The 25,119-nt window shown below is 41.4% G+C and overlaps 2 protein-coding genes across 10 annotated transcripts in view; one reads left to right on the top strand and one right to left on the bottom strand.

Annotated features, from left to right (window-relative positions):
* LOC134226876 (multiple epidermal growth factor-like domains protein 10) overlaps positions 1–25,119 on the top strand; it is a 447,567-nt gene that overhangs the window by 324,120 nt on the left and 98,328 nt on the right. The gene's annotated exons all lie outside the window — the stretch shown is intronic.
* Positions 1–25,119, bottom strand: part of LOC134226865 (probable multidrug resistance-associated protein lethal(2)03659) — a 73,147-nt gene that overhangs the window by 31,530 nt on the left and 16,498 nt on the right. For all 3 annotated transcript variants that reach the window (XM_062707917.1, XM_062707925.1, XM_062707935.1), the window contains exons 2-6: positions 24,162–24,623; positions 23,873–24,080; positions 23,354–23,576; positions 8,626–9,375; positions 7,695–8,170 (exon numbers count right to left, since the gene is read on the bottom strand). In XM_062707917.1, coding sequence (XP_062563901.1) covers positions 7,695–8,170; positions 8,626–9,375; positions 23,354–23,576; positions 23,873–24,080; positions 24,162–24,496 — 1,992 coding nt within the window. In that variant the 5' untranslated portion in view covers positions 24,497–24,623. The remainder of the gene's footprint in view (positions 1–7,694; positions 8,171–8,625; positions 9,376–23,353; positions 23,577–23,872; positions 24,081–24,161; positions 24,624–25,119) is intronic.

The following is a 25,119-nucleotide window of genomic DNA, read 5'->3' as shown; positions in this document are numbered from 1 at the left end:
GGAAGTTCCTCCGGAAGTTCCCCCGGAAGTTCCTCCGGAAGTTCCCCCGGAAGTTCCTCCGGAAGTTCCCCCGGAAGTTCCTCCGGAAGTTCCTCCGGAAGTTCCTCCGGAAGTTCCTCCGGAAGTTCCCCCGGAAGTTCCTCCGGAAGTTCCCCCGGAAGTTCCTCCGGAAGTTCCCCCGGAAGTTCCTCCGGAAGTTCCCCCGGAAGTTCCTCCGGAAGTTCCCCCGGAAGTTCCTCCGGAAGTTCCCCGGAAGTTCCTCCGGAAGTTCCCCCGGAAGTTCCTCCGGAAGTTCCCCCGGAAGTTCCTCCGGAAGTTCCCCCGGAAGTTCCTCCGGAAGTTCCCCGGAAGTTCCTTCGGAAGTTCCCCGGAAGTTCCTCCGGAAGTTCCCCGGAAGTTCCTCCGGAAGTTCCTCCGGAAGTTCCCCGGAAGTTCCTCCGGAAGTTCCCCGGAAGTTCCTCCGGAAGTTCCCCCGGAAGTTCCTCCGGAAATTCCCCCGGAAGTTCCTCCGGAAGTTCCTCCGGGAATTCCTCCGGAAGTTCCCCGGAAGTTCCTCCGGAAGTTCCCCGGAAGTTCCTCCGGAAGTTCCCCGGAAGTTCCTCCGGAAGTTCCCCAGGGAATTCCTCCGGAAGTTCCCCAGGGAATTCCTCCGGAAGTTCCCCAGGGAATTCCTCCGGAAGTTCCCCAGGGAATTCCTCCGGAAGTTCCCCGGAAGTTCCTCGGAAGTTCCCCGGAAGTTCCTCCGGAGGCTCCCCGGAAGTTCCCCCGGAAGTCCCTCCGGAAGTCCCCCGGAAGTTCCTCCGGAAGTTCCCCGGAAGTTCCTCCGGAAGTTCCCCCGGAAGTTCCTCCGGAAATTCCCCCGGAAGTTCCTCCGGAAGTTCCCCGGAAGTTCCTCCGGAAGTTCCCCGGGAGTTCCTCCGGAAGTTCCCCGGAAGTTCCTCCGGGGGTTCCCCGGAAGTTTCTCCGGAAGTTCCCCCGGAAGTTCCTCCGGAAGTTCCCCCGGAAGTTCCTCCGAAAATTCCTCCGGAAGTTCCTCCGGAAGCTCCCCCGGAAGTTCCTCCGGAAGTTCCCCTGGAAGTTCTTCCGGAAGTTCCCCCGGAAGTACCTCAGGAAGTTCCCCCGGAAGTTCCCCCGGAAGTTCTCCCGGAAGTTCCCCGGAAGTTCCTCCGGAAGTTCCTCCGGAAGTTCCTCCGGAAGTTCCTCCGGAAGTTCCCCCGGAAGTTCCTCCGGAAGTTCCTCCGGTTCCTGGAGGAACTTTGTCAGGAATTCCTGGAGGATTTTCCTAAGGAATTCCTGGAGGATTTTCCGAAGGAATTCCTGGAGGAACTTCCGAAGGAATTCCTGGAGGAACTTCCGGAGGAATTCCTGGAGGAACTTCCGAAGGAATTCCTGGAAGAACTTCCGAAAGAATTCTTGGAGGAACTTCCGAAGGAATTCCTGGAGGAACTTCCGAAGGAATTCCTGGAGGAACTTCCGAAGGAATTCCTGGAGGAACTTCCGAAGGAATTCCTGGAGGAACTTCCGAAGGAATTCCTGGAGGAACTTCCGAAGGAATTCCTGGAGGAACTTCCGAAGGGATTCCTGGAGGAACTTCCGAAGGAATTCCTGGAGGAACTTTCGAAGGAATTCTTGGAGGAACTTCCGACGGAATTCCTGGAGGAACTTCCGACGGAATTCCTGGAGGAACTTCCGAAAGAATTCACTGAGGAACTTCCAAAAGAATTCCTGGAGGAACTTCCGAAAGAATTCCTGGAGGAACTTCCGAAGGAATTCCTGGAGGAACTTCCGAAGGAATTCCTGGAGGAACTGCCGAAGGAATTCCTGGAGGAACTTCCGAAGGAATTCCTGGAGGAACTGCCGAAGAAATTTCTGGAAGAACTCCCGGAGAAATTCCTGGAGGAACTTTCTTAGGAACTCCTGGAAGAATTCCCGTAGATACTTCCGAAGGAATGCAGGGGGGACTTCCGGAGGAATTTGCAGAGGAACTTCCAGAGGAATTCCTGGAGGAACTAATTTTATTTGTCTTATTTATTATGGCTACCTTATTTGTCTTATTTGTCTCATTTGTCTTATTTGTCTTGTTTGTCTTGTTTGTCTTATTTTTCTTATTTACATCAGCACTACTGTTATTACACAAATCCTTTTCATGGCTCATGTTTTCATTTTCCAAAACCAGCTGGAGTTTGTTTATTTTGATCTGCTCGCATGCATGCATGAGTAATAAATTTCTTCCCCATTGTTGCCAATTCCTTTTGTTCTCCGTTTACGGCAAATTCTAAAGCAATTGTAAACTGCATAATGATGAAATAATTTTGGCGACACTGACAACGTCATTCTGGCGGGCTGAATTGGGCAATTTTCTCTCTCAGAGAGAGATGCCACGTGCTTTTTTAACGGAAAACCCTTCCCTCAGACCTTAAGGCTTATTTCATGGTAATAAAATCGTCATATGTATATGATAAGTTTTATATATCACTGTCTTAAAAAAGCTTCGTAGCAATCTCAAGCACTAAAACCCTAAATAATCCACCTATCGGTGATGGTGCCTTTCTCGTTCGTTCAAAAGAATTAAGAAATATGTAAGAAAAGGTAAAAATAACACAAATATGTGGATAGGTCTTATTTTTCATATTTGTTTATATGCATTATACAATTTCTCGCCGAACGCAACTTGTTGCAAGCAAATCGGATGGACATAAGTGCCAAAAAAAAGTGATTTTGTATTGTAATAATGAAATTAGTATTTTGGCCATAACTTCTGATCCCATTGTCCGATCTGACCAAATTTTCAATAAGAAACAATGGAACAGGATTCTTCTTTGAATGCAGTTTGTTGCGAGCGAGTCGGTTGAGGATAAGTGCCAAAAAAAAATGAGTGATGGGGTTTTAACCGTATTTTGTATGAAAAAAATGTATTTTGGCCACAGCTTTTGAGCCCATGATCCTATCGGGCCAATTTTGAATAGGAAACAATGGGACAATATTCCGCATCGAATGCAACCTGTTGCGAGAAAATCGGTTGACAAAAAGTGATTGAAAAGACTTTTTTCCATGTTTTGTATGGAGTGGCATCACTGTGCGTCGGGAGAAGAATGCGTAACGCGTCATCGATTAACGAAGATAGGGAAAGTTCCCCTCGATGGATCTTCGCTTTCGCCAAAAAAGTGTGTCCGGATTCCGTCAAAATTCAACGGTTCGCACGCGAAGCAACCTCCGGTCGACACGAGATGGACGCCCCATTTTCGATGGTTGATTTCTCACTTGCTCTCCTTTCATGTAATAATACCGCTCCAGGAATGGATAGAATTAAATTCAACTTGCTTAAAAACCTCCCAGACGTCGCGAAGAGGCGCATGCTGAATTTATTTAATCAATTCGTGGAAAGCAACATTGTTCCGGATGAATGGAGACAAGTGAGGGTGATCGCTATCAAAAAACCCGATAAACCCGCTTCGGATCATAACTCGTACCGTCCAATCGCGATGTTGTCGTGTATACGGAAGCTGTTAGAGAAGATGATTCTCAATCGGCTCGACCGATGGGTCGAATCAAATGGCTTTCTATCAGATACTCAATTTGGATTCCGCAGAGGCAAGGGAACGAACGACTGTCTTGCATTGCTTACTACAGAAATCCAACTGGCCTATTCTCAAAAAGAACAAATGGGTTCAGTTTTCTTGGATATTAAGGGGGCTTTTGACTCAGTTTGCGTTGACGTCCTTTCAGACAAACTCCACGAGTGTGGGCTTTCACCAATACTAAACAACTATTTGTACAACTTGTTGTCTGAGAAACATATGAGTTTTTCTCATGGAAACTCAACAACTTCAAGAATTAGTTACATGGGTCTCCCCCAGGGCTCATGTTCCCTTCTTTACAATTTTTATGTTAAAGACATCGATGGATGTCTTGTGGGAAATTGCTCGTTAAGACAGCTTGCGGATGACGCTGTTGTCTCCGTTACAGGAACAGGGGCGGGCGATCTGCAAGGACCATTGCAAGATACTCTGGACAATTTGTCTACTTGGGCTTTAAAGCTGGGTATCGAATTCTCTCCGGAGAAAACTGAGCTGATTGTCTTTTCTAGGAAGCATACGCCAGCAAAATTAAAGCTTCATCTTAGGGGTAAGAAAATCTCTCAAGGCATTTCACATAAATACTTAGGGGTCTGGTTCGACTCGAAAGGCACCTGGGAATGCCCATTAGACATCTGTATAAGAAATGCCAACAAAGAATCAACTTCATGCGGACAGTTACCGGTACGTGGTGGGAGCCCACCCGAAAGATCTGATAAAGCTATATCGTACAGCGATCTTGTCGGGTATCGAATACGGTAGTGTTTGTTTTCAAGCCGCCGCGAAAACTCATATATTGAAGCTCGAACGCATTCAATATCGTTGCCTCCGCATCGCGCTAGGCTGTATGAACTCGACTCATACAATGAGTTTAGAGGTACTCGCGGGAGTACTTCCTTTATCAGATCGCATCGCGGAAATATCGTTCAGATTCCTCATTCGGTGTGAGGTTTTAAATCCATTGGTAATTGAGAATTTTGAGAAGCTAATCGAACGAAACTTCCAATCAAAATTTATGACACTGTACTACTGGTACATGAGCCTGGAGATTGGCCCTTCTTCGAATGTTCCCCATCATGGTTGCTTCTTAGACTCCTCCAGTTCTTCTGTAGCTTTTGATCTGACCATGAGAGAAGAGATCCATCCCGAGCAGGAGCGACGACCTTGAGAAAGAAATTGGTATGATTTAGCCTTGCATAAGAGGTAAAATACCAAAAAATAATACCAAAATATTATATGCAGAATACTTGAGGCATACCATGCTTAGGTATTTCAATACCAAACGAATAATAATTGGTTATGCATTTGGTATTAAAATTCAATTTAATAACTGAGTTTGTTATGGCTTAAGTATCGTGCATATTAGTTTTTGGTATTATTCCTTTGGTATTTTACCTCTTATCCAGGACTAGTTCATAAAAGAGTATGGTATCAATAACAACATTAGGTATCATTGAGCCAATTTCTCCTGCTCGGGATGGAATTCCAGATCCTCTCCGAATGGAGTGTATACCACCAATTTTCACAAGTAAATACAGCCATGTCAGTTGCGTCAAAAAGTTTTTCACCGACGGGTCAAAAATAAATGAATCCACTGGATTTGGTGTCTTCAACGAATTGCATAGCGCCGCTCGAAAACTTCAAAATCCTTGTTCCGTATATGTTGCAGAATTAGCAGCTATACACTACGCATTGGAGCGAATTGCCTCTCTTCCCTCTGATCAATACTTCATTTTTACGGATAGTCTCAGCTCAATAGAGGCTATACGTTCAATGAGGCCGGTACAGCACTCACCGTATTTCCTGAGCGAAATACGATCCATATTGAGTGCTCTATCGAATCGCTTTTATACTATCACTTTGGTATGGGTCCCTTCACATTGCTCGATCCCGGGTAATGAGAGAGCGGACTCACTTGCCAAGGTGGGCGCTGTGGAAGGTGATATATACGAGCGTCAAATCACCTTTAACGAATTTTTTTCAATTTCTCGTCAACAAGCCTTGCTCAGTTGGCAACGAAAATGGGATGAAGGAGATTTGGGTAGGTGGTTACATTCCATTCTCCCGCAGGTCTCGAAAAGACCTTGGTTCAAGGGGTTGGACCTTAGCCGAGACTTTATTAAGGTAATGTGTCGCCTAATGTCCAACCACTACTCACTAAACGCGCATTCCTATCGAGTAGGACTCGCAGACAGCAATCGATGCGGTTGTGGGGCAGGCTATCAGGACATCAATCACGTTGTCTGGAACTGCCCCGAATACGGTATTGCCAGGTCCGATTTATATGCATCCCTCCGGGCCCGAGGGAAACCAGAAAATGAGGACATTAGAGATGTGTTGGGAAAGCTTGATATTGACTACATGGCCCTTGTTCACAATTTTTTGAAGCGCATCAACGTCATTGTTTGATTCCCTCTCCCCCCATTCGTAGGGCCATGTCCACCTTGTATTCTCCCACTCCGGTCGGTAGAAACGTTTTGCTTGTATAATTGCAGTTTGTCCCTGTTCTGAACCACACCAATCATCATGGGAAGACTGCATCAACGCTACCTACGGACACCAATATAATCCCAAGCCCCAATCCCATCCAATTTTTTTTGTATGTACTCCTTAACCTCGACCAAGCCGCGAGTTTTTCGGCTCCCCAAAACTAACATAAGAACATAAGAAGCAAAAGATGAAATTGTAATAAAATTTCAATTGACTTTCGGCTCCGTTATGCCTTCGAGCGCTTGAGCCTTCAAATAAACGCTAAGTGAAAAAAAAGTAACGAAAGGGGTTTTTTGCTTTCCCCAAGTACAAATCGCTTGTCATTTTAAGAACTCCTTGGCGAAATTCGACTGTGTTCGGAAGTGCTCGGGAACATCACATTTATCTTTGGCAATACATGCAGGTTTCCTGGAATCTGGTTGAAGTCCACAGAAGAAATTTCCGAAAAAGATCAAAAGAATTCCCCTTGTAAATTTTTAAGATTTTTCCGTAAAAAATATAAAATATTTTTCATGGAAATTCTAAATTAGTTTTCCGTGGAAATTTAAAAGAGATTTAAATTAATGAATTGGAAACTAAAAAAAAGTTCATCGAAATTAAATAGAATTTCATGTGAAAATCTAGCAGAATATTTTATGGAAGCTGAAAAATACTTCTTAGAAATACAAACGAAGAATTTGCCTTGAATATTTAGAACAATTTTCGTTTGAATAGTTTTTAACGTGAATGAAGGAATAATTCACAGCCTTGAACTAATGTCAAAATGCATCCGGAAGAAACGTCTCAACTCTGGATTAAAATTACTTCGTCGTGATGTTGAGTCTGAATAACAGAAATATGATCAAGACTAACACACATAAGTTGGCTGATTTTTCGAAACCTCCCCCTCCACAACTCAAATTTTGTTTTCGCTCAAAATCACTATATTGCATTCAAAAATCGATCTGACATGTTTAATTCGCAATTTCGCATATAGATTTTTTTAAATTTTATTTTTTAGTTTTCTACAATAATTTCTTGAATCTATTCATCTTTTTTTGTTTTTCAACATATTTAAAGTTTAAAACTTCTTATTCAATGCTGATCACTAGAGCCTTCTATTGAAAAATGTTAGTTTATATTATTGATCGACTTCAATTCTTAACAATTTAGAATTACAAAATAATAATAAAAGTACCTTGTCTAAATGCAATCTGGGGCGTAAAAGGTTTATGTTTTATTTTTCCTTGACCAGTACAAATCAGAATATATTATTGACTTCATTAAACAATTATTAGGAAAGTATATTTGAAGAACATTCTGTGCTCGACGCAGAATACGAGCAGAAAGAAATAAATTCAAATAATCAAAAAGCGCATTATTTCTTCAGTTAAACCAGATATTAATATGATCAAAATATGAAAAAAAAATTCCACACGGTTTTCCCATTGTGATAACGCCATCAGAAACGATGCACAACCGCCAGGCGTGTTTTAATTGAATAAAAAGCCGGGATGGGCTGGCTTTTTATAGCGCCAATAAAACATTACTTAATTAAATCTTTAATGGGAGAACAACCTCCCACTAACACCAACGCTGATACGTGGTTATTAAAATTTAATAATTAACTCCCGACCGAGGTCTACTCACCTTCAGATACTCCTTTATGCACTGCTCGAAGATGTGCTTCCCCACGTGGGTGTCGACGGCGGAAAGCGGATCATCCAGCAGATAGATGTCCGCCTTTCGGTAGATTGCCCGGGCTAAACTGATCCGAGCCCGCTGTCCGCCGCTCAAGCTGATACCTCGCTCACCAACAATCGTTTCATCGCCCAGTGGAAGCAGCTGGAAGTCCCGTTCCAAAGCGCAAACTTTAACCACCTCCCGGTAGCGCTTTTCGTTGTAATCTTCTATGAACACTATATTATTTTTGACCGAGCCCTCGAACAGCCACGGCTCCTGGGAAGCATAACTGATGTCACCACTGATTTCCAGCTGACCCTCGTCTAACTCCAGCTCGCCAAGAATGACCTGCAGTAGTGTTGACTTGCCACTACCAACCAGGCCAACCACAGCACAAAGTTTGCCTTTTTCCACGGCGAGAGTGATGTTGCGGATTCCGGTTCCTAAATTTAATATATTAAAATGCGGGTTCTATTTCTTTGATGATGAAAATGCTGGATCAATAACTAGGAACAATAATACGAGAACAATGGAAGGCGAAACAGGAATTTTCGTCAATAACGAAAAATAAAAGTGCAAAAATGAGAAAATTTTAATGATTTTCTTATTATATGCTAATACAAAATAGGGTGAAAGACTAAAAGCCTCAATATGAAGTTTCCATTGAAAAATTATGAATCTTATAAATGATGTCAACGTTTTCACTTGCCACACGTCATGTGAAAGTCAGACGAATCCATTTAATTTATTAATGTATCTTTATGATAACCTTTCTTGGAAATGTCTTCAGCTTCACATGCAATTTAAGTAATTGAGAAGTAAAAGCTAAACCTTGACGATGATATCATATCCCAGCATGGTAATTCATCGAATCGTAAAAAATGAAATTGATTCTCACCTGTCGTCTCACCCATTGCGATATCCTTACTCCAACTAGCGGTTCCATCGCGCATGAAAACTCCCCTGCGGGCAAAACCTTTCTTATTCACGAACCTTTTACTGCGAATCTTCCCGACCGCAGTCATTGCCATCGCCGTAGTTGGAATCTTTTCCCCACCGCCAGCAGCACCGTCTCCACTACCAGCGCCGTTGGTCATTTGCACGTTTTCCATTAGCTTCATCTCGCTCTCATCTCCAACAGCACCGCTCTTCGGCGTCAAATGGCCATTAGGGGCAGCAGCTTTTTCCACCGGTACCACCCCCGACAACCCAACCATTTTCCGCTCCGGCAACAGCAAAAACTCCTCAATCCGCCGTATCGAGATCAACCCCTCGGCGACGGAAGTCAGCGCCAGGGGCCAAAAGTGCAGCATAGAACTGTACAGCAAGTTGAAGTACGAGGTGACGATGAACACCTTCTTGGCGGTGAACACATTTCCGAAGTAGCAGTACCCCACCAGGCTCAGGAAGATGGATAACCGCGAGACCAGATTGAACGACAGTAGGCCGGCACGTATGAACAACGTGCCCCGGATGCCGCGAATCTCCCGGCGCCGGATTTGATCCACCATTCGGCCGAAACTCGGCTCCCAGGCGTACATCTTAATCACCTGGATGGCCTGAATGATTTCGTTCATAAAGCGGACACGCCGGTCGGTGCGTGTGGCCGTTTTGAGCCGATACGAGGCCGCCTTTTTGCCGACCCATGCTGGAAATGGAAAAGAGATAAAAAGAAAATAACAGCGTAACGCAACCGGGGGATGGATGATACGTGCTTCCACTGGACATCGAAACGGTGGAGTTAATGGTTGAAATGGATAAACCTTCTTTCAAATGCAAACAGGGGAGTGGGGATGGCGAAAAGCTGAATTGTTACACATAGGCGTTACTAGAAAATGAATGAACCCCAGTAGATGATTGTGAATTCATCCAAAAATTTGAATGTTTTATGAAATGCATCGGAGTATATTTTTTGGGGATTTTGACTGGATTAGTTGCTACTATTCAGGATTTTCGGCTGAAAGCCGGGGTATAACATCGGGGTATAACATCGGGGTATAATTCGTTTGAATTCTCGAAAATATTAAGCAGCCTTAAAGCTTACCATGTTAATGTCTAACAACTTAGGAAATAAAAATGGGAGGAACTTCTCAAAACTTTTTAATTCTAAAGGAATAGTGAGAGAAGTTCTCCTGACGTCTTTCAAAATTATGATACTAATTCCCCCGAAACGCCTGGAAGGATTTCCTCCGAATTTCTACAAGAAATTCATAAGAATTCATGCATGAAATTTCTCCGATTTCCTGCAAGGAGTTTCTTTGAATTCCTGCTAGAAATTCCTCCCAATTTCTATAATAAATTTCAGCAAAAAAAAACCTTCCAATTCCTCCATGAAATGCCTTAGAATTACTGCAAGAAATGCCTCCGAATTCCTGCATGGCATTCCTCCAACTTCAAGCAAGGAATTTCTTTAAATTTTGGAAAATAATTCCCTGCTCTAATAAAAATCGTATAAACAAAAACTCCGGAAAAAAATGCCTCCGAATTTCGGAAAGGAATACTTCCGAAATTCATGAAAAGATTCCTCCGAATTCAAAGGAGCAATTTCTACGACTTCTGGGAAGGAATTCCTTTTAATTCTGGGAAGGAGTTCCCCCGAATTCCGGGAAGAAATTCCTCAGAGTTGCGGAAAAAAAATCTCCACATTCCGGAAAGAGTATTGCCGAATTCCGGAAAGGAATTTATCCCAATTCCGCAAACGATTTTTCCCAAATTCCGGAGAGCAACACCTCCGAATTCCAGGAAGGAATTATTCCTGGAACGAGTTCCTCAAATTTCTGGAAAAGAATTATGTAAAGAAAATCGTCTGTAAAGAAATCGCTCTGATTTACGGAAGGAGTTTATTCGAATCCCGGGAATTTCGAAATTCCAAAACAACAGTTCCACTGAATTTCTGGAAGTAATTCCTCCAAATTCTAGGAGTGGAGTCATGGAAATTCCAGAGAAAAATTCCTCCGAATTCCATGAAGAAATTTCCGTGAGTTCTGGGAAGGAATATCTTCGAATTCCGGGAAATAATTCTTCTGAATTTCGGGAAGCAATTTCTCCGAATTTTTGGAAGGAATTCCTCAGAATTTCGGAAAGGATATTTTTTCGGAATTCCTGGATAGAGTTCCTCTCAATTCCTGGTTCTTCTAAATTTCTAAAGGCAGTTCCTCCGAGTTCCTGGGATTCCTTTAGATTCCTGCAGGGAATTCCTACGAATTCCAGGATGGAATTTCTGGGAATAAGTCCCTCCGGCTTCCGGAAAGAAATTTCTCCAAATTTCGAAACAATATTTTTTTCGTATTTCTCAGAATTCCTGAAAATATTTCCTTGGTGGTCCTGAAAATATTTTTCTTGATGATCCTCCAAACACGCAGACCATTTCATCATTATTTGGCGGTCCTCCCTACACGACATTGAGGTCCTCAAAGTTCGCAAATCATTTCACCTTTACTTGGCGGTCCTCCAAACACGCCATTGCGGTACTTAAAACTCGCAAATCATTTCATCCTCAAAACTGGCAAATCATTTCATCGTTACTTGGCGGTCCTCCAAACACGCCATTGCGGTCCTCAAAACTCGCAAATCATTTCATCGTTACTTGGCGGTCCTCCAACGAAGCCATTGCGATCTTCAAAAGTCGCAAATCATTTCATCGTTACTTGGCGGTCCTCCAAACACGCCAATGCGGTTTTCAAAACTCGCAAATCATTTTATCGTTACTCGGCGGTCCTCCAAACACGCCATTTCGGTTTTCAAAACTCGCAAATCATTTCATCGTTACTTGGCGGTCCTCCAAACACTCCAATGCGGTTTTAAAAACTCGCAAATCATTTCATCGTTACTTGGCGGTCCTCCAAACACGCCAATGCGGTTTTCAAAACTCGCAAATCATTTCATCGTTACTTGGCGGTTCTCCACACACGCCATTGCGGTCCCCAAAACTTGCAAATCATTTCATCGTTACTTGGCGGTCCTCCAACGAAGCCATTGCGGTCCTCAAAACTCGCAAATCATTTCATCGTTACTTGGCGGTCCTCCAAACACGCCAATGCGGTTTTCAAAACTCGCAAATCATTTCATCGTTACTTGGCGGTCCTACAAACACGCAATTTCGGTTTTCAAAACTCGCAAATCATTTCATCGTTACTTGGCGGTCCTCCAAACAAGCCATTGCGGTTTTCAAAACTCGCAAATCATTTCATTGTTACTTGGAGGTCCTCCAAAGAAGCCATTGCGGTCCTCAAAACTCGCAAATCATTGCACCTTTGCTTGGCGGTCCTTCAAATACACCATTGCGGTACTTGAAACTCCCAAATCATTTCATTTTTACTTGGCGGTCCTCCAAACACGCCATTGCGGTCCTCAAAGCTGGCAAATCATTTCATCATTACTTGGCGGTCCTCCAAACACGCCATTGCGGTTTTCAAAACTCGCAAATCACTTCATCGTTACGTGGTGGTCCTCCAAAGAAGCCATTGCTATCCTCAAAACTCGCAAATCATTTCACCTTTACTTGGCGGTCCTCCAAACACTCCAATGCGGTTTTCAAAACTCGCAAATCATTTCATCGTTACTTGGTGGTCCTCCAAACACGCCATTGCGGTTTTCAAAACTCGCAAATCATTTCATCGTTACTTCGAGGTCCTCCAAGCCATTCCGATCCTCAAAACTCGCAAATCATTTCACCTTTACTTGGCGGTTCTCCAAACACGCCATTGTGGTCCTTAAAACTCGCAAATCATTCCATCGTCATCTTTCATCATCGAATCTAATCCGTTTCACTTACCAACAAGTCATCGCGTCTCTCCCAGCTCGTAGCACCGTTTCCTTCGTAAGCACTGCAAACAACCTTTTTGGTTTGGTAATTTACAGTTTTCTTTTAGACTGCGCAGTGGTTGATTTCCATGACACAGTATTATTATTAAGAAATAGTTTTAACATTAATCCACTTGATACTAACAAAAAATGAGCAGTAAAACCTGCCACTGTCGCCAAATGTGTAACCTGCTACTGCGCCAGGAAATCGCCCATTACGCATCATTGTACTCGGCGGAGGTATCACCTTACTCCGATCACTTTTGGACTCTGACTGAGGCAGAACGATGCTTGACTGCTTGCTCGTCATCAACATCAAGACGACATAAATAGTATGAGTAGTACACAACAAGGCAGTCTCGCCCCACACACTCCTTCCTTCGAATTCCTGGAAGAAATTCCTTTAGATTCCGGAAAGAAATTCCTTCGGAAAAGAGTTTCTTCAAATTTTAAGGAAGGAAATCCTCTGAATTCCGGGAAAAAATACTTCGAATTCCGGAAAGAAATTTCATTGAATTTAAAGAAGCAAGTCGGAAGGAATTCCTCCGTACTCCGGGATGGAAATCCTTAGAATTTCGAGAAGGAATTGCTCCGAATTCCAGGGAGCATTTTTTTCCGAACTCCAGGGAGGAATTCTTTCGCATTTCGGGAAGGAATTTCTCCAATTTCCAAAACGGAATTCTTTCGAATTCTAGAAAGAAATTCCTCTAAATTTCGGGAAGAAATTCCTTCCGAATTCCGCGAAGGTATTCCTTTGATTTACGGAAAAAGATTCATCCGAATACCGTGGAAGAATTCCTCCGAATTCCAAAAAGGAAATCCACCAGATTTCGGATAGGAATTCCTTGAAATAACGAATAGGCATTCCTCTGAATTCCAGGAAGAATTTTCTCATACCTTCGGGAAGGAATTCCTCAGAATTTCCTGAAAGGAATTCCTTCAAATTCTGGAAAGGAATTCCAACGAGTTCTTGAATTTGTTTTTTTCCGAATTTCAGCCAGAATTTCCTCCGAATTTCGGTAAAAAGTTCCTCCGAATTCCGATTTCATATTCTGGGAAGCAGTCCTCAGAATTTCTGAATGATATTCTCCCGAAATCCGGGAAAGAATTCCTCTAAACTTCAAGAAGAAATTCCTCTGAATTCGGGGAAGAAATTCATTCGAATTTCGGGAAAGAATTCCTCCAAATTTTGGAAAGAAATTCTTACAAACTCCATTATTTTGGTTAAGGAATTCCGTTGAATTCCGAATTCCTCCCAATTCCGGAAAGCAAGTTTTTATTAATTCTTAATAAGAAAGCTTAGGACTTATCAATTCTGGGAAGGAATTTCTCCAATTTCTGGAAAGGATTTCATCCGAATTTTGGAAAAGCATTCCTCCGAATTCCGTTAAGGATTTCCTTCGAATTCCGTTGAAAAAATCCTCCGAATTCCAGGAAATAATTTTGGCAAGGAATTCCAGGAACGAATTCCACCAATTTCTTTGAAATCCGGAAAGTAAGACCTCCGAATTCCTGGAATGAATTCCTTCTAATTTCACGAAGGTATTCCTTCAAATTCCGAGAAGAAATCTCTTTGAATTCTGCGAAAGAATTCCTCCGAATTTCGGAAAGCAATTCCTTTTAGTTCCGGTTAGGAATTCCTCCGAGCTCCGGGAAGTAATTCCTCCGAATTCCAAGAAAGAACTCCCTTTGAATTCCGGTAGAACAAATCCTTCGCATTCTGGAATAGAATTCTTTCAAATTACGTTAAGGAATTATTTGAATTCCGTTAAGGAATTTCTCCAAATTCCTTATTTTTTTCCGCATACCGGGCAAGAATTCTTCCGAATTTAGGTAAACAAAATCTTCGATTTCCGGAAAGGAAATCCGGGAAGCAAGTCCTCCGAACTTCTGGACGAAATTCTTCCTAAATCCAGGAAGAATTTCCTCACAATTCCGGAAAGGAATTTCTCCGAATTCCGTTAAGAATTTCCTCCGAATTCCGTTAAAAAATCCTTCGAATTCCGTGAAATAATTTCGGCAAAAAATTCCAGGAACGAATTCCACCGATTTCTTTGAAATCCGGAAAGTAAGACCTCCGAATTCCTGGAAAGAATTTCTTCTAATTTCGCGAAGGTATTCCTTCAAATTCCGAGAAGAAATCTCTCCGAATTCCGCGAAAGAATTCCTCCGAATTCCGGAAAGCAATACTTTTGCATTCCGGGTAGGAATTCCTCCGAGCTCCGGGAAATAATTCCTCCGAATTACAAGAAAGAACTCCCTTTGAATTCCGGTAGAAAAAATCCTTCGCATTATGGAATAAAATTCTTTCGAATTACGTTAAGGAATTATTTGAATTCCGTTAAGGAATTCCTCCAAATTCCTTAATTTTTTTCCGCATAACGTGCAGGAATTCTTATTCAGGAATTTATTTTAAAAAACTCTCGATTTTCGGAAAGGAAATCCAGGAAGCAAGTCCTCCGAACTTCTGGACGAAATTCTTTCTAAATCCGGGAAGAAATTCCTCACAATTCCGGAAAGGAATTTCTCCAAATTCCAAGAAGGAATTTCTATGAATTCTGGGAATTATGGGAAGGAATTCCTCCGAATTTAGGAAAGGAATTTCCCCCGAATTCCGGAAAGGATTTCCTTCGACCTATGAACTCCTTGAAGGATTTTGTTCTAAATTACGGGCAAGAGTTCCTCTGAATCGCGGTAAAAAAATCTCTGATTTCCGGGAAGCAAGTCCTCCGGACTCCTGAACGAAATTCTTCCGAAATTCGGGAAGGAATTCCTCACAATTCCATGAAGGAATTCCTCCAAATTCCGAGAAAGAATTTCTCTGAATTCTGGGAAGCAATTTCTTCGAATTACGAGAAGGACTTCCTCCGAATTTAGGAAAGGAATTCCACCAAATTCCGGAAAGGATTGCCTTCGACCCCAGGAAAGAAATTCCTTTGAATTATGGGAAAAAAATTCCTTCGAATTCCGCAAAGGTATGGCTTTGCTTTGAAGATAGTGATTTATCCGAATTCCTCGAAACAATTCCTCCGAACTCCAGGAAGGAATTTTCTCCGAATTCTGGTAAGCAATTTCTCGAAAAAACTAAAAGGATATTCCTGCAAATTCCAAAAAAGGAATTCCTCCGAATTCTTAAAAGATTTTTTTTCGAATTTTCATCCGAATTTCGGAAAAAAATCCTCCGATTTCCAGGAAGGAATTTCTTCGTATTCCGGGAGCAGCCCTCCGAATTCCTGGACGAAATTCTTCCGAAATCCGGGAAAGAATTCCCCTGAATTCCAAGAATTCCAAGAAGGAATTCCTCCAAATTGTGGGAAGAAATTCATTCGAATTTCGTGAAAAATTCCTTCGAATTTCGAAAAGGAATTCCTACGAATTCCATTATTTCCGTTGAGGAATTTTGTTGCATTCCTGGAAAAAATCTTTTGAATATCATAAAGGAATTCCTCTGAATTCCGGAAAGCAAGTTCTAAAAATTCTGGAAAGAAATTTCTCCGATTTCCGGGAAGGAATTTCTCCGAATTTCGGAAATGTATTCCTCCGAATTACGTTAAAAAAAAACCCTCCGAATTCCAATTCCTCCGAATTCCGGAATGGAATTCCTCCGAGCTCCGGGAAGGGATTCCTCAGAATTTCGGGAAGGAATTCCTCTGAATTCCCTGAAATGAATTCCTTCGAATTCTGGTACGGTATTCCTCCGAATTCTTGAAATTGATTTTTTCCCGAATTTCAGCCAGAAATTCCTCCAAATTTCGATAAAAAGTTCCTCTGATTTCCGGGATGGAATTTCTTCATATTCCTGGAAGCAGTACTCCGAATTCCTGGATGATATTCTTTCGAAATACGTGAAAGAATTCCTCCGAACTTCAAGATGGAGTTTCTCCAAATTCTGGGAAGAAATTCATTCGAAGTTAGAGAAAGAATTCCTCCAAATTTTAGAAAGAAATTCCTAAGGTTGTGTTTACTAGGAAGCGGTACCCAGCTCAACTGAAACTAAAACTGTTGAATGATGACATCAACCAATCTTTATCTTCTAAATACCTTGGGGTCGTGTTTGATTCTAAATGTACTTGGAAACTCCATTTTGAGTATTTGATACAAAATGCCGGAAAAGGATCCATTTTCTACGTTCTATCTCCGGAACCTGGTGGGGTGCTCACCCGGAAGACCTCATCAAACTCTATAGAACGACTATTCTCTCTGTTTTAGAGTATGGCTCTTTCTGCTTCCTCTCAGCAGCTGATTGCCACCTGATCAAATTGGAACGAATTCAGTATCGTTGTTTGCGTATTGCCCTTGGCTGCATGCATTCAACGCATAACATGAGCCTGGAGGTGCTTGCTGGAGTCACTCCATTAAAGCACCGTTACTGGGAGCTCTCACTTAGAATACTCGTCAAATGTGGAACAAGTAACACACTTGTTCTAGATAACTTCGATAATATGCTTGAACTAACTTGTCGTTCAAGATTCCTTAGAGTCTATCTCAACTACATTTCTTCAGATCTTTGTCTTCCGTGTTATAATCCACCTCGAGTTCACTTCACCAACGACAGTTCCTCAATTGAATACGATCTGTCCATGAAACATGCTATTCAAGGAATACCAGATCATCTTCGAAATATTTCTATTCCTCCCTTTTTCAGAAAAATATGAACACATCAATTGCAACAACAGATATTTCACTGATGGTTCTCGCATTAACGGATCCACTGGCTCCGGTGTTTTGAATGTAACTTCAACCACCTGCCGAAAACTTCAGGGACCGTGTTCGGTTTATGTTGCGGAGCTGGCAGCGATTAACTTCGCTTTGGGGATAACGTCCAATCAGCCAGTAGGCCATTATTTCATCTTCTCGGATAGTCTCAGTTCTATCGAGGCACTCCGGTCGATGAAACCTGTTAAGCACGCATCTTACTTTCTTACAAACATAAGAGAGCAGATGCGTGTTTTGGTCGAAAGATCATTCAAGATTACCTTTGTTTGGGTCCCATCTCACTGCTCAATCTACGGCAATGAGAAGGCAGACTCGCTGGCAAAGGTGGGCGCACAGGAAGGTGAGGTTTATGATAGACAATACTCGAGCAACGAGTTTTTCCCATTAGTCCGTCAGAGTACTCTTCAAAGTTGGCAAAGAAATTGGACACACAACGAACTTGGACGGTGGCTATTTTCCATAGTTCCAAAAGTTTCTGGGCGAGCGTGGTTCAGAGGTGAGGACTTAAGTCGAGGCTTCATTCGCACGATGTCGAGGCTTATGTCCAATCACTATTCACTAAACGCACATCTGTACAGAATAAACCTTGTCGATAGCAACTTATGTAGGTGCGGAGCCGATTATGATGACATCGATCACGTAGTTTGGTCCTGCTCGGAAAATGACGCCTCCAGAGAGCAATTATTGGATACCCTTGTGGCCCGAGGTAAACAACCCTTCAGGGAAGTTCGCGGTGTTTTGGGAGATCGTGATGTTGTCTATATGCAGGCCATTTATAGTTTTCTTTGTGCTTCTGACATAAAAATCTAACATTTTGTTTTTTTCACTGTTAAAAGTTTTTTTTTGTTCCGTCTCTGCCTTTTTGTTCCATAGAGCTCCATAGCTCTTGACATCCGGAAGATGCTCCCAGTCGAACCATTCCTCGAGCACGACGACACGCCACATCGTCACTGACGCCAAATGCCCGGATGAGAAGCTGAAATTTCCTGATCCCAAATCCTAAGCCCCGTCCATCCTTAAACATTGTAAACTAACCTCGAGTCACCACGAGTACGCTGGCTTCTACCCCCTCTTACTAACCGTATAATAAAATGATATTGATTGTATATATCACAAAGAACAATGGCTCCGTAAAGTGTTATACACGCCTGAGCCTACCAAATAAACGAAATTGGAAAAAAAAAAGAAATTCCTACAAATTTCGTTATTTCCGTTAACGAATTCCGTTGAATTCCGAAAAAAAGCGAATTCTGGAAAGCGAATTTTTTTAATGTTTTTATTAGAAAGCAAGCCTTATCAACTCCGCGAAGGAATTTCTCCAATTTCCGGGAAGGAATTCCTCCGAATTTCGGAAAAGCATTCCTCCGAATTTCGTTAAGGAAGTAATACCTCCGTATTTCGGGAAAAAATTCCTCTGAATTCCCTGAAAGGAATTTCTTAGAATTCTGGAGAAGAATTCTTTCGAATTTCATTTAGGAATTCCTCTGAATTCTTGAAAGGATTTTTTTCCGAATTTCGAGCAGAATTTCCTCCGAATTTCGAGCAGAAATTTATCCGAATTTCGAGCAGAAATTCCTCTGAATTTCGGTTAAAAAAATCCTCCGATTCCAAGGAAGGAATTTCTCCGTATTCCGGAAAGCAGCCCTCCAAATTCCTCCGAATTCTGGGAAGAAATTCATTCTAATTTTGCTAAAGAATTCCTTCGAATTTCGGAAAGGAATTCCTACGAATTCTGTTAATTCCATAAAAGAACTTCGTTGAATTCGTGAAAAAAAAATCTTTTGAATATCATGAAGGAATTTCGGAAAGCAAGTCCTATCAATTCTGGATATTTCCGATTTCCAGTAATTTTTCCGATTGCCAGGAAGGATTTTTTCCGAATTTCGAAAAAGCATTCCTCCGAATTCCGGGAAGAAACTCCTCTCATTTCCGTGATGGGATTCCTCCGAATTTCGCGAAAAAACTCCTTCAAATTCCCTGAAAGGAATTTCTTCGAACTCTGGAGAAGAATTCTTTCGAATTTCATTTAGGAATTCCTCCGAATCCTTGAAAAAATTTTTTTTACAAATTTCGGTAAAAAAAAATCCTCCTGTTCCCAGGAAGGAATTTCTCCGGGAATTCCGGGAAGCAGCCCTCCGAATTCTTGGACGAAATACTTCCGAAATCCAGTAAAGAACTCCTCCGAATTTCGAGAAGGAAATTCCTCCGAATTCTGGGAAGAAATTCATTCTAATTTTGCGTCCTATCGATTCTGGAAAGGAATTTCTCTGCTTTCCGGGAAGGAATTTTTCCGAATTCCAAGAAAGAGTTCCTTTTGAATTCCGAGAGAAAAAAAATCCTTCGCATTCTGGAAAAGAATTCTTTCTCCGTTAAGGAATTTCTCCGAATTACCTTAAGGAATTCCTCCGAATTAGGCGGAACAAATTTTAATGTCTTCTTCTGTCATCACCCCCCTCAAAATTTTGTGGCCAAATTTGTTTATTTGAGGGGGGATTTCGAAACATTACCGAAAAAATAATAAAATTTTGAACTTCCATAACATTTTTTATAAGAAAACTGATGAGTTTCTTTTATTTTATCAATTTATGCCTTTATTTCTTATTTCCCACCCCCTTCATTATCGCAAGGTCAGTGGCACAAAAGAAGAAATTAATACTAGTTCAGCCTTTAGGGCAGGAATTCCTCCAAATTTCGGTAAAAAAAATCTCCGATTTCTGGGAATGAATTTCTCTAAATTCCGAGAAGGAATTTCTTTGAATTCTGGGAAGTAATTTCTTTCGAATTACGGGAAAAATCCTCGAAATTTAGGAAAGGAATTCATTCCAGAGAGGATTTCCTTCAACCTCTGGAAAGAAATTCCTCCGAACTACGAGAAAAAAATTCTTCGAATTCCGAAAAGGTACGCCTTTGATTTACGGATAGTGATTAATCCGAATTCCGCGGAACAATTCCATCGAATTCCGGGAAGAAAATCTTCAAAATTCCCGGAAGCAATTTCTCGAAAGAACAAAAAGGATGTTCCTCCGAATTCCGCAAATACCTCCGAATTATTGAAAGGATTTTTTTACAAATTTCTGGCAGAATTTCAGTAAAAAAAGCTTCAAATTTCGGAAAGCAGGAATTCCTCCGAGGAGTTCCTCCGAATTTCAGAATAGCATTCCTCCGAATTTCGTTAAGGATTTCCTCCGAATTCCGTTGAAAAAATCCTCTCGATTCAGGAAAGGATTTCCTCCGAATCCCGGGAAGATTTTTTTCCGAATTACGGGAATCAATTCCACCGAGCTCTGAGAAGAAATCCTTCCGGAATCCGAATTCTTTGAAGGATATTTTTTCCATATTACGGGCAGGAATTTCTCCGAATTGCGGTAAAAAAATCCTCTAATTTTAGATAAGCAAGTCCTCTTATTTCCGATAAGGAATTCCTTAGAATTCTTTGAAGGATTTTTTCCGAATTAGGGGCCTCCGAATTTTGGATGAAAAAAACCTCTGATTTCCGGGGAAAAAATCCTCCAAATTTCTGGACGAAATTCTTCCGAAAAGTTTCTACGCATTCTGGGAAGGAAATTCTCAAAACTCTAAGAAGGAATTTCTCCGAAATCTGTTAAGGAATTCTCTTGAATTCCGGGAAAGAATTCCTTTGAATTTCTGTGGAGAATTCCTCTGAGTCCTCCAAGTCCTCTCAATTCCGGGAAGGAATTCCTCCGATTTTTGGGAAGGAATTCCTCCGAATTCCAGAAAGGAATTCCTCCGTATTTTGGGAAGAAATTCTTTTGAATTTCGAGAAAAAATGACTCTGAACTTCGGGAAGGAATTCCTCCCAATTTCTTCGAATTCCGATATTGAATAACTCCAAATTCAGGAGAAGAATTGCTCTGAATTCCGAGAAACAATTCCGCCGAATTTTGTAGAGGAATTCCTTCAAGCAAATCCATCAAATTCCGGAAGAAATTCCACCGAACTCCAGAAAGGATTTTTTTTTCAGTCCCAGGAATTCCTCCGAATTTCGGGAAGTAATTCCTTCGAATCCGTGAAAAAATTTCTTCGAATTCCGGGAGGAAGCTCCTCCAAATTCCTGAAAGGCATTCCACCGAATTATTGAAGGAATTTCTCCTACTTCCGTGAGAGAATTCCTCCGAGTTCTGGCAATAAATTCCTGCGAATTCCTGAAAACAATTCTTCCGAATTTGCGAAAGGAATGCCTTCAAATTCCCGAAAGGAATTCCATAGAATTCATAAACAGAATTCTTTCAAATTCTCGAAACAAGTTCCTACGAACTCCTGAAAAGAATTTCTTTGAGTTCCTGGAAGGAATTCTTCCGAATTTCCGAATTGAATTCCTCCGAAATCGTTTTCAATTGTCAAAACTCCTGGAAAATGAAGATAAAAACTTCGGGTATGAATTTGTTTTCAATTTTTGTCCGAATGTCGATGAACTAATTCAAATTCATGGGAAAACAATCCATCGAATATCATCTAAAATCATCAAAAGCAAAATAAATTGCTTGCAAAAAATATCTGTCTTCGTTTCTTAAAAAAATGTCAAAATGTGAGTAATAAGTTATTAAAATGGTTGATCTTGAATTCATGGCAAGTTAACATTTGATTCGATTAGCATTCCAAGTATAACACAAAAAAGGAGATATTCAAACATAAAGTACCATTGTCGGGGGTGAAAATGGGTAACTGTTTCAACTACATAAAATGCTTGTACCCGTTAACTAAATAATTTGGATAATACCTTAATCAATTCTTATGTAGGTATTGTGACGGCTATCAGTCAAAATTACACAATACAGAATAAGTCAAGCATTTCATCTTTATATTGATGTTCACAAACTAAAATCCCGCCACATCATCTTTCGTGCGTAAAATCACTGAAACTAAATAGCGTGCGAATCTGTGATAATGTTCACCAAACAACCGAACATCAGCTTCTGTCATATTTCACATCCTAAGGGACGCGTACCATAGACAAACGTAAAATTAACTTTACCAAACCATGTTTTTTTGTTTCTTAAAATTTATTAGGTTCTGCAGCGTGAAGTTTTGCTCCTTATACCACGTAGATTGCAAGCATTGTGTATTTATAGCCCACAGAATAAGTTTTCTCACGTTTGCGAGTTAACAAGACAAATTGGACTGTTTAGCGTCCGAGGAATGAGGAGCCGTTGTTTTACGGGGATGGTTGTACAATACCTAACAGGGAAATGCTTTCCAAGATAGCTCGGAGGGAGCGTGTCGTAAAACCGTATTTATGGCAAACGAAACACTGGAACAAGATTAAGCTAAGGTGGTGAGGGAATTCAAGTCTTATAATAGATATAAGGCCGCTCAACGGCGAGTGAAAGATGTATCATACAGGTAAGGCTTTGTGTTAGGAAATATGCAAATTTTTCCCCTAAGGAGACAATAAAAATGTTCACGCCTCTGCAAATAAGTTTTAGCCACGGTTTTGGCTACATTTTTGGATTCTTCTTTATATTTGTTAATTTTGACAAATTTATTTATGATATAACCGTCTTCACTTTGTCTAAAAATCAATAAAATATTTAACGAATACATATTATTAATTCGTAATAGTGTATGAAATTTTTATATGTGGTGAAATAATATTTCTCAAAAACTCAAAATGGCAAACCCTTCTTTACATTAATCAACAAATTGTTAATAACAATCAATTGTATTTCGGAAACAAACTACTTTTTGAAACTCAATTTAAAGGGTACAGCATGAGTGCATCTTTCAAAATATAATATGAAGGAAGCAAATCGAATCCGTTCATACTTGCAAAACTATTAGACACATGTTTTTTTTTTCATATTTTTAAAAAAAATCATGATGAAATTGTGTTGTTCTGCAAATTGATACTCTCGTCTCATCGTTGTTTCACTTCTCCCAATCAAACAGTGAGGAAAATATCGTTTCTTGAACTCCCTCTCAACCGATCCAATATCATTGTCTGTCCGCAAAACATAATTCAAGGACGTGATGACCGTGCGTTAATTCTGATAAGCCCGGACGTCAATCTTTTGACTTGTCCCCTTTCGCAATAATATCCGATAGATAATCCCCATTTGTCATATGCAGAGAGAAGCTTTGGTGCGTACCTTGCAACGGTATGAAGCTCAGCAGGAATGCAATACCAATCAAACCGGCGACGCCAATCTCCCGGTATATGAAGAAACCCAGCACCAGCAGCTCGATGGGACCCTTCCAGATGTCCTGCACGAAACCGACAGCCGTGTCAAAGTTGCTAACGTCGTTGGACATCAGATTAATCACCTGTCCGGTGAGGCCATCGGTGCCGGCTGCCTTGGTGATGCGAAGCGCCTGGAATAGGAAGAGACAGAGACACACATATAAAGGGGGTTAGAAAACATTTATTTCGAAGAGCTTTTATTCTGTTAGATGTCTTGTGGTCTTCAGCGGTCAAAGCATGTTTCAATAGTCATTGTTATGACATTGACCCAGTAGGATTTTTTCATAAAACAAACGAGGCCAAATTCAAAAACAAAAACATGTCATTCGTAAATTTGATATTTCATCATGAGATTCTTCCTCAAATCGATTATGTAATAGTGATATATTTTGAATCTTTGCCTGTAGAAAACTAAACAGTTACTCACCTTTTTGTACATTAACGAGCAGCACGCAACTCGTATCTTCATTCCGATTTGAAATATGTACAGAATGTAGTGATGGAATATCATCACCGGCAGCAGCGAGCAAAGCACAATTCCGCCCGCATATCCGTACGCTTCCTCCTTGCTAATGGTGGTCTGCCCGGGCGCAAAATACGAAACCAGCCCTCCAAGACATAACGGTTGAAAGATCCTACCGAGGGCGAGATCATAAAGGAAACCGAAATCAAATCTGAAAGTCAAATTTACGCTCATTACATTTTGGCGCAATTACCTTGAGAACGAATCCACCGAGGTATACAGAAAGCCCTTCGACAGAATGGTCCATCCGTAAATCACCCGAATGACCGCCAGAAAGCTCGGTTTATCACGCTTTAACTCCCGCTTCCAGCAGTCCTCGAACCGATAGGTGAGCTGTTCGCTCTGGTGCTCGGTGAGCGGCTCGTAGATGTCGGCCTCGTCAATTGGCCGTTCGAGTCCGACGCGAAACAGGTCCTTCAGCCACCAGAAGGTGAACCGCGAGAAAGGATTGGCCCGTCGCACCGGGTTTTCATCTCGCCGCAGCTCGTGGATGCTAATGGGATCCTTTCCGTACTGTGTCGGGTTCATTGTGTGTTTTACGATTGCAGCAGCGGTAGAGGCAGCAGCAGCAGCAGCATCGCCCACTTCTCATCTGGCTCCTTCTGAGCTCCGGGCTTCGCTTCGGATTCCTATACGCTTTTCTCGTTAGGCACACCTATTAAGAACAACGTAATGCCGAAATGAATAAGAATTCCAGTGTTATCTCGTAAGGTAATTTATAAATTTGGTCCACTACAGCACACGCCGCCAGTTCATGGACAGCAGATTGGTTCATAAAATAAGAAGTGTATTTTTTTCTTGAGATGATAAAAGGAATTCATGTTGCTTCTGATTAATTATTCTCATCATCGATTTGTACTTTCGGGAGGAATTTCGATACAATTTGTCATTGTAGTCAAAAATTATGATAATAATTCAATTGTTCAAATCTATTGAAAAATATCAAATATGACCTGTAATCTGCTTTGTGCATTCGTCTAGCAAATAGGTACATTATAAGTACATGTTGAGTATTGTTTTCGCGAACCAGAAATTTTGTTTTCTGCTTTGCGTATCCAGCCCGTTTAATCTTTGTTTTATAGTTTCGATCACGGCGCATTGTTTAATTTTGGGGCCACCAGTGTTTACACATTTAGAATACTGTTCTTTTA

The sequence above is a fragment of the Armigeres subalbatus genome, chromosome 1 (genome assembly GCF_024139115.2).
Source record: "Armigeres subalbatus isolate Guangzhou_Male chromosome 1, GZ_Asu_2, whole genome shotgun sequence".
NCBI lineage: Eukaryota > Metazoa > Arthropoda > Insecta > Diptera > Culicidae > Armigeres > Armigeres subalbatus.
The sequence above is the reverse complement of the archived record's forward strand: the minus strand, read 5'-3'. Positions and strand labels throughout refer to the sequence as shown.